This window comes from Manis pentadactyla, chromosome 4 (genome assembly GCF_030020395.1).
Source record: "Manis pentadactyla isolate mManPen7 chromosome 4, mManPen7.hap1, whole genome shotgun sequence".
NCBI lineage: Eukaryota > Metazoa > Chordata > Mammalia > Pholidota > Manidae > Manis > Manis pentadactyla.
Genome location: NC_080022.1, coordinates 168,968,926 through 168,980,198, shown reverse-complemented (window position 1 = coordinate 168,980,198; position 11,273 = coordinate 168,968,926). Strand labels below are relative to the sequence as shown.

The following is an 11,273-nucleotide window of genomic DNA, read 5'->3' as shown; positions in this document are numbered from 1 at the left end:
CACAAAGTGTCATTTAATGCTACTGCAAATTAAATCTAGAAAAGGGGAGACTTGAGTAACCATATAGATTAATATATCCAGTAAGACTGGGAAAAGATGAAGTTTAGATGAAAATCCCACCCCAAACTATCTGGAAACAAATGGCTTCATCTGAGGGCAGCTAAGACTGTGGGACAGTTGAGGAGCAATTTTTCACATTGCCTTCTGAAAGTCTTGGCTCTCTTGAAATGTGATAGCTTAAAAAGACAAAGAATACAACTTGAAAATAAAATATTTCATAATTTATAGGTTACAGTTTCCTTACAACCCCCACAACCTTGGGAATGCTCAGGAAACTCAGTCTTTAAAATGCCACAATAGGGGAGCAACAGCAACACGAACAGAGTGTACTCCAAAAATAAAGAAATTCTTTGATCAAAGTGTCCTCCAAATCTCCATGTGGACGTGCTTATTTTTCTGGATCAACCTTTTTCATTCTTCTTACTCCAGCCCCAAAGTTCTTTAATATATCAGTGTTGGAGGGAAATAAGAGGTAAATGTATAAACATTCCACAACATAAATGTGTATTCTTGCAAGCATATTGGTTAGAGACACACAAGTGATAAGAGGTAGTGAGTATATTTTAAAAGGGTCTATTTGGAATTTTTAATGCAGAAAAATAATAAGACCCAAAGATACTATTCTGTCCTAATATTCATGAATCTATAGATTAAAATTGATCAGTTTCAAGTAAAAAAGGTCAAATTTGTTTTCAGACCTGAATGTGTGAAGTTCTAAAATGAAAACTTCACAGGTCTCTGAGTGCCAGCTGGATACCTCCAAGGGGAGTAGTAGTATAAAAGACTAAGGCAGTCCAGTAGCTAAGATGTTTCCAATTAAAGCTCTGTCCTTCAGAGCACGCTCTATTTCTTTCTCTTCTATCTTCAAAGACACCTGGAAAGAAGAGAAAAGGACTTTTCATGGTGAAGACACACAAAAGCAAACTTTTTATTACATAAGCTTCTACCATGTTAAATTTTTCTCACAAGAGTCAGTCAAGCTCACAACTGCTTCTTCAAGAGCCTGCAAAAAGTAGCTCATTCATACCACAGGCCCATCCTCACAGATCTTAAACCATACCCAACTAGAAACAAACTGTTTATCTAACTGTGGTCATTTAAAAATCTTCACTTTAGCAAAACAGAAGGTCTCTAAAACAGAACAATTAAAAGGATCATCACAAATCAGCGGTTCAGTTGTTACCTTTGTGAAGCGGTTCTCCTTGTTTTTCTTTAATCCTAAAATGCCCCTGGCCTCCAGGAGCCCCGAAAGTGACAAACACTCGGACTGGTCCACAGCTGCCACCTGCTGTTTGCGGCAGACGTTACTATAGGCTTCATATAACTTGGAGGAAATAAGGGAGAGCAAATGTTGCTTAAAAGTTAGACCTCGTGTAACCTTTCAATTTCTTAAAACACATGCGAGTCTGGATTGGTGAAAAAGTTATCTCAACACCCTAATATTCCCTCTTTTCAGTCCAATCCTTGAATAGGCATTCTGTAGATATTGCCAAAAACCTATACCGTAGTGCAGGAAAGGGGCTTTATATATTTCACAGGGAGAGGCTGAAATGAAGGGGAGAAGATTAATGGTAAACTCTCAAAACAACCAAAGGGACAGTCAGCTGCCTTTTACATGGTATTTATTCTTACTGTTAAAAGTCCATTTTTGATTCATATCAGCTGGAGCATGACAGACCTTGTGGAAAGTATCTGCTCTGCAAAGCAGACTCTCATCTCCACCCCAGCTCCACCTGCTGAGATTCCCAACTAACCTTCCCCAGCATGACCTCTTTGATTTTCAACTGTCTGGTCAAAAGCAGCAGAGAGCACACCAAGATCTTCTGCTGAAGAGGGAAGGAATCGTGGGCTCCTTGTTGGCTCAAAGTCATTCTGTTACCGTCAACTTCTGAAATGACTTGGGATACATGAATAAGACCAACCCGCTTGGGAACCGGTGTCTCGGAGGGTGATCTACCTATAGAGTAAACAAATCAAGCTCAGATTTTTAAAATACTGTTTGTGTTGGGACAAATGATACTAAGTTTGAGCTAAAGGAAATTCAAATGAGGTGATGTGGCGGCAAAGCAGAGGTTCCAACTCTCTAGAAGCCAAAGGATGGGAGACAATGCCATCCTCAGAAAGGTGCCAACATAATGAATGACTTGCAAAGTAGGGTTATCCTTTTCCTAGGCACAATGGTGAGCTATTATGTCCTGTAGAATTTAATGTCAGAGGCACAATCCACCTCGTGAAAGAATAAGGACCAGATGGAGAACTATTGTATTCTGCCCTGGCAATTAAAAAAGGGGACAAAGAAGTTGGATAAATTACCTAGTATTTTGAATCAAATGAGTGGCTAAATGTGGACAGTGGAGTCAATCCTACCTAAGTCCTCAAGTAGCTCCCCAATTGACCTTTGAGGTTTGGCTCACTAGCCCAACCCGATCTACAGTAGAGCAACACTTGAGAAAAATGTCATTGGCTGTCTCAGCAGATAAACACCCTCTCAGAAGCAGGAGGCTGGGACACTGTCAACAAGCTGCACCGGACTATGGCCTCACTGTTTGGAGATGCATGAATTGCTAGACAGTGGAGGGATTTGCTCTGTAACAACCTTTGCCTAATGTCACTTCCTGAGACCATGTGTAGTTGCCTCCCAGTAATTTGCTTCTATTTCATTACCACAAAGGGGATGCTGCAGAGGACTGACAGCAGTGGAGAAACCAGAGATCATTGATTAAGCAGCAGATTTTTTTAAATTGAAAGGAATTTAGAAGCCTAGTCTTGCTCTCCACCCAATGGCTGAGTGTCCAGTGAGATAATCCCAACAAGTGATCATCTATAGTTTTTGTTGGAATATCATCAGTGCTAGGGAACCCATTCTATGTCAAACACGCCTAGTTAGTGCTATTTATTAAAAGTGTCTTCTTATATTTAGTTGAAGTCATTCTCCCTATTGCTTTCTACAGCCATTAAAACGAATCATACATACCAGAGGTCAAAAGACAGGAATTAGGTTAGTCTAATAATTTATGCCAGGAATTTACAACCTCTTTTGGCAACACATGTGCCAGTAGTGCTCACAGGGGGCCACTGGCAGGGTATAAAAATGGAGAAGTTGAAGAGTAAGCAGTATCTAGTCTATGCCTTGGCATGTATTACCTACTATCAGCCTAAGCATTAAGTTTGGCTAATTCTGAAATACTTTTATTAATTTTCTTTCAGCAAGTTGATGAAAAAAAAAAAGGGTATTTTGTGGAACTACAGTGCTAGAAACAATTTTAGTAACTCATCCATTGCAGAAGTGAAGGAAGAAACAATCAAATCAGATGGTACTGTTTCTATAGATTGACACTATATTAAACACTGACAAGATATGTAGTTCATGGCCATGTTCCTTCTGCCATAGCTAAGAGAACAAGGCTGAGGGAAAGAAAATTAATTTTGTCCTTTTTGAAACAGGCTGCGGTTTACTGCAGCGATCAATAGCATCTTTGTGCCTCTACCCTCCTAGACTTGTTTAAAGGCTTGAGATGTCCCAAGCTGAACTCAATTCTTTCAGTCTGTCTCTTATTTACCAGGCTTTGCTTTTACTTGTATTGAAAAACCTAAAGTGCACTCAACATAAGCTCCCAGAGAGAAGCTGATCCAACCTTATTGTCTACAGTTTTCATTCCTAGAGTTTGGAAAGAAAGCTTACTAAGTCATTTATGTAACAGCCTAGGGAACTCATTTCCAGTAATGCGTGTATAGTACTGACAGACCAGACTGAAATAAACTAGATGAAATTGACCAAAAACACAGACACACATCAAAAATGTGTGAGTATGGATTTAACTATGTTCATTTTTCATCTTTCTACCTTTTCCTCTGAAAAGTTCAGCTTCCAATTATAAAGGAATACAGGAAGGAGATAAACTACTTACATTCAGACAGTGGTTTGAGGATAGTCTGGCTTTTGACATCTGACTCTACAATTTCAATAGCTCTCCTAGAAAAAAAAATTCTAAAATTAACTTAGGCTGAGCCAAACCAAACACCACAACAAACCATGAAGCTCAAAAACAGACACATTAACGCAAAACATGCTTTATCATTTTAAAGCCCCCAAACAAAACTGGGTTGTCTCAGCAAAAGGGGACTTAATTGCCTTGAAATAATTCATGGACCAGGGAATCTGAGAAACTGCAACACTACATGGTTTCCTCTCACAGATGCCAAGTAGGTCATCATACATTTGGCCAACAGTAACATTTTAGGTGAGGAGAAAATGTCACAGGAGAGAGATGTAGTGTGGGTGACTGACTAAAGAGAGCCAGCACCACCCCATATACCCCTGTGGCATAGGATAAGTGCAGGTACACCAACCAGCCTGCAAGACTATTGATCATGCTCACAGCTGCAGTCTTTATCCAAATACTTCGCTGACTAGGGGAAACTTTCAAATCCAGAACCGTGTCCTCATGCAATAGGAAGAGCTTACTCTCCCATTGCTCTCTCCAAAGTACTTTGCCCACAGGAAGCTATAAGCCAGACCTGGATCTTCCGCATGGCAGTAGGGGGAGGTTGGACCAGCGGGACAGCACAGCAAGTATCATTTTAATGGGCCCAGTGTCCCTACTGGGAAGAAAGAAACTTCATCAGTCAGCACAGAGGCTTTCCCCAGCAGGAGGGGCAGGGGGAAGGGAAAGGAGAGAGAGGTCTGGAGTACAACTGTGCGGGACCACCAACTGGAGGACGGGGTGCTCACAAAAGCAAAGGAAGAAAAAAAAAGTTTGAAGGCAAAGATGGTTCAGGTCCATAAATAAACCTGCTTGAGACCAGCTAATGGAAAAGTAAACTGGAGTCTTTTTTAATACAAATGTAATTAACCAATCTATAATCACCACAGGGAGTGCCGGCAACATCTCATTTGTTTCTCCCTCTGTAGGTAATGGACTGATAATGTTTCAGACATTAACACGGTGGAAATGCAGAGCTCCCCACTGAGAAACAAGTCCTCCTTTCTGTGCGTAAAATGTGGCAGAATGGAGCCTCTTATGCCACATTCACTTGAGTTACATGAGACAATTAACAGCATTTCTTTTTTAATAAAAGCAGCCATCAGTGCCATAACTCACCTGCAAACGTCTAGTGCTTTGCGAACATCTCCTGAAACAGCAGAGATTTTTCGGGCACAGAACTGAATTGCAGCATTGTCCAGAACCTGATCTCTAGATACCTTCAGATGAGATATAGAAGTTGACAGTACAAACTATAAAACTCCCCCCTCTGTAATTTAGGTACCAGACATAAGCATTTTCCCACTTAAGTGTAAAACTAATTGGCTACCCTTTAGGGTCTAAGAGATGCCTTTTCTGCTCATAAGTAAATGGTCATTTCACACATTTAAATATTTCTTAGGAATGTGGTAGAGGTTCATTAATGGAAAAAAAGCAATCAGAGTATGTTAGCAAAACTAAACTAAAACAAAATCTCTTTGACAATTTTCAAAATAGTTTTCTCATAGGTCCTGTTTTTAAAGGCCATTAAAGGAGCTCTTGAGTGACTGTTGTAACTCTGATTTTTATTTCAACACTGAGCCATCCAATAAATGGAGCCAAGGGTGGAAATTCATATACAAATAGTCTCACTATGGCCCATAGTAAAGCAATCAAAGCAAAATATTTTAAAAGTATGGAGTTTCCCCAACACAGGTGACCCAAAAAACAGTAATTTGATGCAATGGTTGGCACTCACCTGATTAAGACGATCCTGCAAGATAGTGGCTATCTGATTTTTGGTATAAGGTGGGAAGTTCAACAGCCGTGGCTTACATTTTTCTCTAGTTTGAAGCCTCGGCAGAATTCTGTCTGTGAGATCCAGGGTATTAGCAATACCTGAGGAGGAGATAAAATAACACTCATCACCTCTGGTCAAAATCATCCTCAAAGGAAAACTCAACCCTCTGAAAGCAGAATAAAATTTCCGGTTATGATCCAGCATTCCAACTGTTGCTTCACACTGGCTGCCTCCCCACCCTACCCCAACACTCAATAAGTGAAGTACAGCTTGTCATCATACAATGCTGTTTTCAACTTAGGCTTAGAATTGCTCACTAAAAGCAGGACCAGGTACTCTAAAAACTAACTGCCTCTGAAATCAGTATTGATATGTCAATTCAGACTTAGCAAAACTGATTTGCCTCAGATTAAAATTACTATCATTTTATAGTAACTTTCTTATTTTGGTAAGAAAGCAGAAAGCTAGTTTAAGATAAAATAATAGGTAATAAACCGAAGAAATTAAAAAAGGAATTCTTTAGAACCACCATGTAGCAATAACAACCGAGCACTAACCGATCAGCACCAATCGAGAATTGCTTAGCCATGGCCATTCGAACAGTGTGTACAATACATCCTGCCCTTTGCTGTCCAGCTGATCCATCTCGTCCAACACCAACACACTATATATAAAGAGAAACAATTAGTATCCATGTTCACTTTCTTAACTCTCCAATCTATTTGATCTGGGCTGATTTCTAGTCACATTCCTACAGCTGTGACCAGTCTGAAGATCTTCATCTGTCCTTTCTCGTCCCTGTTACAATGATATCCCCTAACCATCACAAAAAGTAACACATAGATTCTACAAGCAATTAGTTTAAAAACATTTTTTCCAATTTAAAATTAGAAGGTATGTTTTTTCCTTTCTTCTTTCCCTTTAAGCTCATGCAACTACCTCTCATAGAGCAAATATAGGAAATGTTCTTTTTATGAGCAAACAGATAGATTCAAGGGACTAGACTGTGCATTTATGAACAACAGACTGCAGATGGTGATAGAGCAACACACAGCAGAGCAATACTTACATCATGGGGCCCTTCTCTGCAGTCATATGGTTTTCCAGTTTCCTCATCATCTCCTTTCCAGCTGGTCTGGATACTCCTTCCTGACAAATCTCCTGAGCAATAGCTGGGAACACAGCCTGGGCATTCCTCAAGGACATGCAATTCAGCATGATAGTTTTAAAGCCTTTCAGTTCCTTCTAAAAAAAAAATGCACACAGGAGTTATTTTGGCCACAGATAAAGACTTGATGGAACCTGAACTGACTCTGAGAAGTTAACAGCATGAAAGAGAATAAGCTCTACTTTCACTTGAAAAGATTTAGACAACTGAACTAAGAACATCTTATTTGGGGAAACTTCAATCCCCTAAGCACTTTACTCTTTCTTAACCCTTAATAACCAAGTGTCATTTTAGCAAAAGCATCATAATTCAGACTCTCAATGTACCTTGAAGTCTTGCAGAATTCGGCTTAAGCAGGCAGTTTTTCCAGTTCCAGGAGCACCAGAAAGATAAAGACTTCCAGCTTTTCTCCCACAGATGTGCTCCCGCAGGAAATTCCTGATGATATCCATCTCCTTTTCCCTGGCAGGCAGCCGATCTGGAACAGCTGTATTCAGGACCAGCTTTGCTTGCTGGTAGCAAGTGCCTGTGCCAGACATGAAAGGACAATTAGACACAACAGAGGTGACTGAGAAGACCCACTGGATTTCACTTGGAGTCACCAGCCTTGTTTACAAGACTGCACTAACAGCTGCCATATAAGAACAAACCTTCTTGCTTGAATAGTCTCACACATGCAGATTCTTTCTCCAGCAGACATCTCTGCTCAGAATTTGTTGTTATCTCCTGACCTTTTCGAACTGAGGAACGTATTTTGTTTTGGTGAACTCTGGCTTGTTCCCTTTTGCCAGGAGACTTGACTGTCAGCTGATTGTCAAATACCAATCTGCGCCCCTTAGGTATATGTGAGTGAGGGGGACCATTCTCTTTTTTGCCTTGCTTTGGTGGAGAACAGGGTGGTAAGTAGGGAGTGTTGCACAGGTTGTCATCACCTGAAATATATTAAAATCAGAACATGGTCATTCAAAGCAGTGCATAATAAAAGGACTTGCAAAGATCTCTGCCTGCCCCAGAAAGAGGTGAATTTCAGCCTCAGTCAAAACCACCAAAATAAAATGCTTCTCCGCGAGATGCAAATATTGACCACCAGATGGCACCACTGAATCTTACTACTGTTTGGTAGAAACCAAAGGGGTTTTACTGGAATGAAATTCTAAAATTGTTCTGAAACAGGGTTCCTCAACCCTGGCACCACTGATATCTTGGACCAAACAATTCTTCATTGTACGGGGTTGTCCAGTGCACTGTAGAATGTATAGCAGCACCCCTGGTTTTTATCCACAATGCCAGTCAGTTGTGACAACCAAAAATGTCTCCAGATACTGCCAAATCACTCCTTATTAAAAACAAATGATCTAAAACAAGAAAGAATTACCAACCACTGTTCTAAAATAAGAATGTCACCTGTTTCTATTAATTTCACCACTACTGAGGCAAGTTTCAAAATACCGTATTGCTGACTACAAAGTCATTTAAAACACTGACAAAACCTGGGTCAGTATTCAGGAGTTGAAGACCAGACCTATTAAGCAGTTCACAGAATGATTCCAGTAAGTGGCTTTAACTCTGAAATTCAGTAAGAACAGCAACCATTCTGAAAATAACCAAAGTGAATAAACTGGTCTTAACATAAAAAGCTGTCTCAGTAATAACATAAAAAGGCATCTTATTACTGAGGAAAGAGAGGTTGAGAGCTACCAGTCAAAAAGCTATACTTATATAATGGATAGCTTACCGAGCCGTTTTCTGGGGCTGAGAGGCAGTGTTTTTACACAAGGTGAATGGGGTATGGCCTGCACATTTGTCAGTTCTAGGTTGGTGACACTGTTGTTTTTAGCTTTGTCCAACCTCCGAGACAGCTTCTTTTTTGGAAAAGTGATTGTAGCCTGTGACTGGGATCGGGTTTGAGGCATGATGGCAACACAACTGGGTATGAAAAACAGAACAGGTCAGCCAGTTAATATGTTAAAGTGAAGGAAAAATAAGCAACATGGAATCTATACAGATCATTAACATCCATTTCATAAGTAAACTATGTTATAACAATATTTTAACATTTGGTTCTGCTACACTTCCAAATCTATGCAATAATACCCACTTATTGTCTACCTACTATGTGTAAAACACTATTATAAGCATTTTGGGTATCGACAAATACCATACAGATACCATAGAGAGGTAGGTACTATTATTATCCTTATCTTACAGATGAGAAAACTGAGAAGCAGGGAGCCTACAGTCACAGCAAATTAGGGATTCTGGCTCCAGAACCCAAGTTCAAACCCATTTGTGCGATGCAGTAAGCTTATCTCAATGGGTTTCTATAGTAACTACTAATTCCTTCACTCCATGCACGGGCTATATCTTTATAACCTGCTTAGGCCAGCAGTCTCCCTTCCACATTTACACTTCCGCAAGCCCTCACTGTGCAGCTCAGTCTTCCCTCCGCCCCGCGCTCAGTCCCCGCTCTACACAACTCTTAAACCCTCCCGGAATATCTCTCCCTTACATCAGTCATCCCTTTTACCCCATGCACAACTGCCAGACTGACTACTCCGAGGGCGCACATATCCCTTGCCGTACCCCGACCTAGAGCTCCGGCGAACTAAGCTCTTTTCCCCTCACTTCCCCGAGGGCCACATCGGAACCCCAGGCCTAGGCACAGCCCGCTGCCTCCCAGACCCTAGGCCTCCCCGAGCAACCCTCTCCTCACCACCTCACAGGGCTGCGCCCCCACACTGCCGGCTCTTTCTCACGTCTCTACCACACAGCTTCAGGGACTCTCCACAAGCTCCAGAATAAACTACACACGGAGGCAGCCAAGCCAAGCCAAGCCGCTCTCGCGCCAAATTTGCAGAGCTGCAGTTTTCCCGCCTCCGCAAAAGCCCGGCCAGGTTTCTCATTGGCTGTCACAAGAGCGCTGCGCGCCTTGGCGCACTTCCCTTCTTTGGCGTCCAATCCAGCCGAACGGCCCACAACCAATAAGAAAATCCTAGGCCACAGAGCCACAGTGAGGCCACGCCCACGAGCAGTCCGGCCATCACATCCGGGGCCTCCGCGGAAAGACGCGCGGCTGCGGAGGGAGGGACTCTGGGTAGCGCGAACCCGCCACGCCGCAAAGTGCGGAGGTAGTTTTTGTCGCAGGAAGCTCTGTATTTCCGCGCTCCTCTTTCGACTGGTGGTGTAATGATGTGGTTGCCCTGTCTCACTTCCGCGCGAACCTATTTTCATTATCCTAATGAGCTAAGTTTTCAGTGAGCTATTACATTATACCTACCATTTTGGGGCGGTTCTGGGTGCCAGGCATGATGCTAGGCGCTTTACTTACCTAATGCTCAACCCTGCAAGGCACAGAGCAAATGTGCGGTGTTAATTAGAGATCACAGCATCCTGGTGGCAGAGAAGGGCCTAGTACTCGGATTTCCTGACACGCAAACCAATGTGTTTTTTTAAGTTCTACACATGCATAAATACACTTCATCACAGTACTTCCCTGAATTGTGTTTCAAAGGTGAGAAATAGGGCCTAGCCTTTGCTTTTATTATGTTAAGGGTAAGAATATGATATTCTTGCATCTTCTTATTAATCCCATTAACCCACACATTGTGGGGAGAGAATTTTAGCCCCTTCATTTTATAACCTGTTTTTATGGCTCAACACCAGGGTTTCAGGGCCAGAGAAGACCGTTATATATAAGAAGAGGCAAGCTGAGCTTTTAATGAAAAATATAAATCAGAGCAGTAATTTACAGGCCAGCTTCCAAAACTAGTAACCTAGCTATGCCTCAGGTTCTGTTAAAAGGCCAGAACCCAGTTCTAAGTGATGGTAAGCATTTACCTTTCATCCTTCAATTTCAAATGAAATAGAGCAATAAAGCTGAGAAGTAGGAAAACAATAATATTACAAATGTCACTTAATTTTACTTAGTTCATGTAGAAAAACCAAGTGCTTAAGTGTATGCCACGGACTGAGTTCAAGTATTTTAACCATTATCACCTTATTAATTCTCACAAGCACTCCATTAGGTTGGTATTTCCATTTTACAAATGAGAAAACTGAAATAGGGGTTGTTTGCCCAAGATCACACAATCGGTAAGTGGAAGTGCTGGAATTTGAGCTCAATAAGTCTAACATCATAGTTTTTGACCACTTAAACATGGGGGTAGGATGAGACAGATGTAGGTTCTAAAGTGGCCTTCTAAACAGGAAGAGATGGTGAAACAGCACATTTTGGGGAGGCTTGTAGGAGCTGAAAACTACAAGAGTGGAGAGATTAGGCAGC

The 11,273-nt window shown here is 41.5% G+C and overlaps 1 protein-coding gene across 2 annotated transcripts; it reads right to left on the bottom strand.

The window, feature by feature from the left end:
• Positions 1 to 266: 266 nt before the first annotated feature.
• Positions 267 to 9,933, bottom strand: CDC6 (cell division cycle 6). Of its 2 annotated transcripts, none has more exons than XM_036930541.2 (12): positions 9,708 to 9,933; positions 8,727 to 8,917; positions 7,642 to 7,923; positions 7,318 to 7,517; positions 6,893 to 7,068; positions 6,381 to 6,487; positions 5,782 to 5,921; positions 5,163 to 5,263; positions 3,969 to 4,033; positions 1,815 to 2,017; positions 1,244 to 1,384; positions 267 to 934 (listed from the first exon to the last, which is right to left on the bottom strand). In XM_036930541.2, exons 2-12 carry the CDS (start codon positions 8,902 to 8,904, stop codon positions 845 to 847), a joined length of 1,683 nt encoding a protein of 560 aa, XP_036786436.1. In that variant the 5' UTR covers positions 8,905 to 8,917; positions 9,708 to 9,933; the 3' UTR covers positions 267 to 844. The 2 variants fall into 2 exon arrangements, with proteins under 2 accessions (XP_036786436.1, XP_036786435.1); XM_036930540.2 differs by having other exon boundaries at positions 9,705 to 9,932.
• Between the last annotated feature and the right edge of the window lie 1,340 nt (positions 9,934 to 11,273).

Excerpts from the sequence above, each read along its gene's own strand:
- CDC6 (XM_036930541.2), bottom strand. The coding sequence starts at position 8,904 with ATGCCTCAAACCCGATCCCAGTCACAGGCTACAATCACTTTTCCAAAA. Across the intron at positions 7,069-7,317 it reads GAATTCTGCAAGACTTCAAG|AAGGAACTGAAAGGCTTTAA; the intron begins GTACATTGAGAG and ends TTTTTTTTTTAG. Across the intron at positions 5,922-6,380 it reads TTCTCGATTGGTGCTGATCG|GTATTGCTAATACCCTGGAT; the intron begins GTTAGTGCTCGG and ends TCTCCTCCTCAG.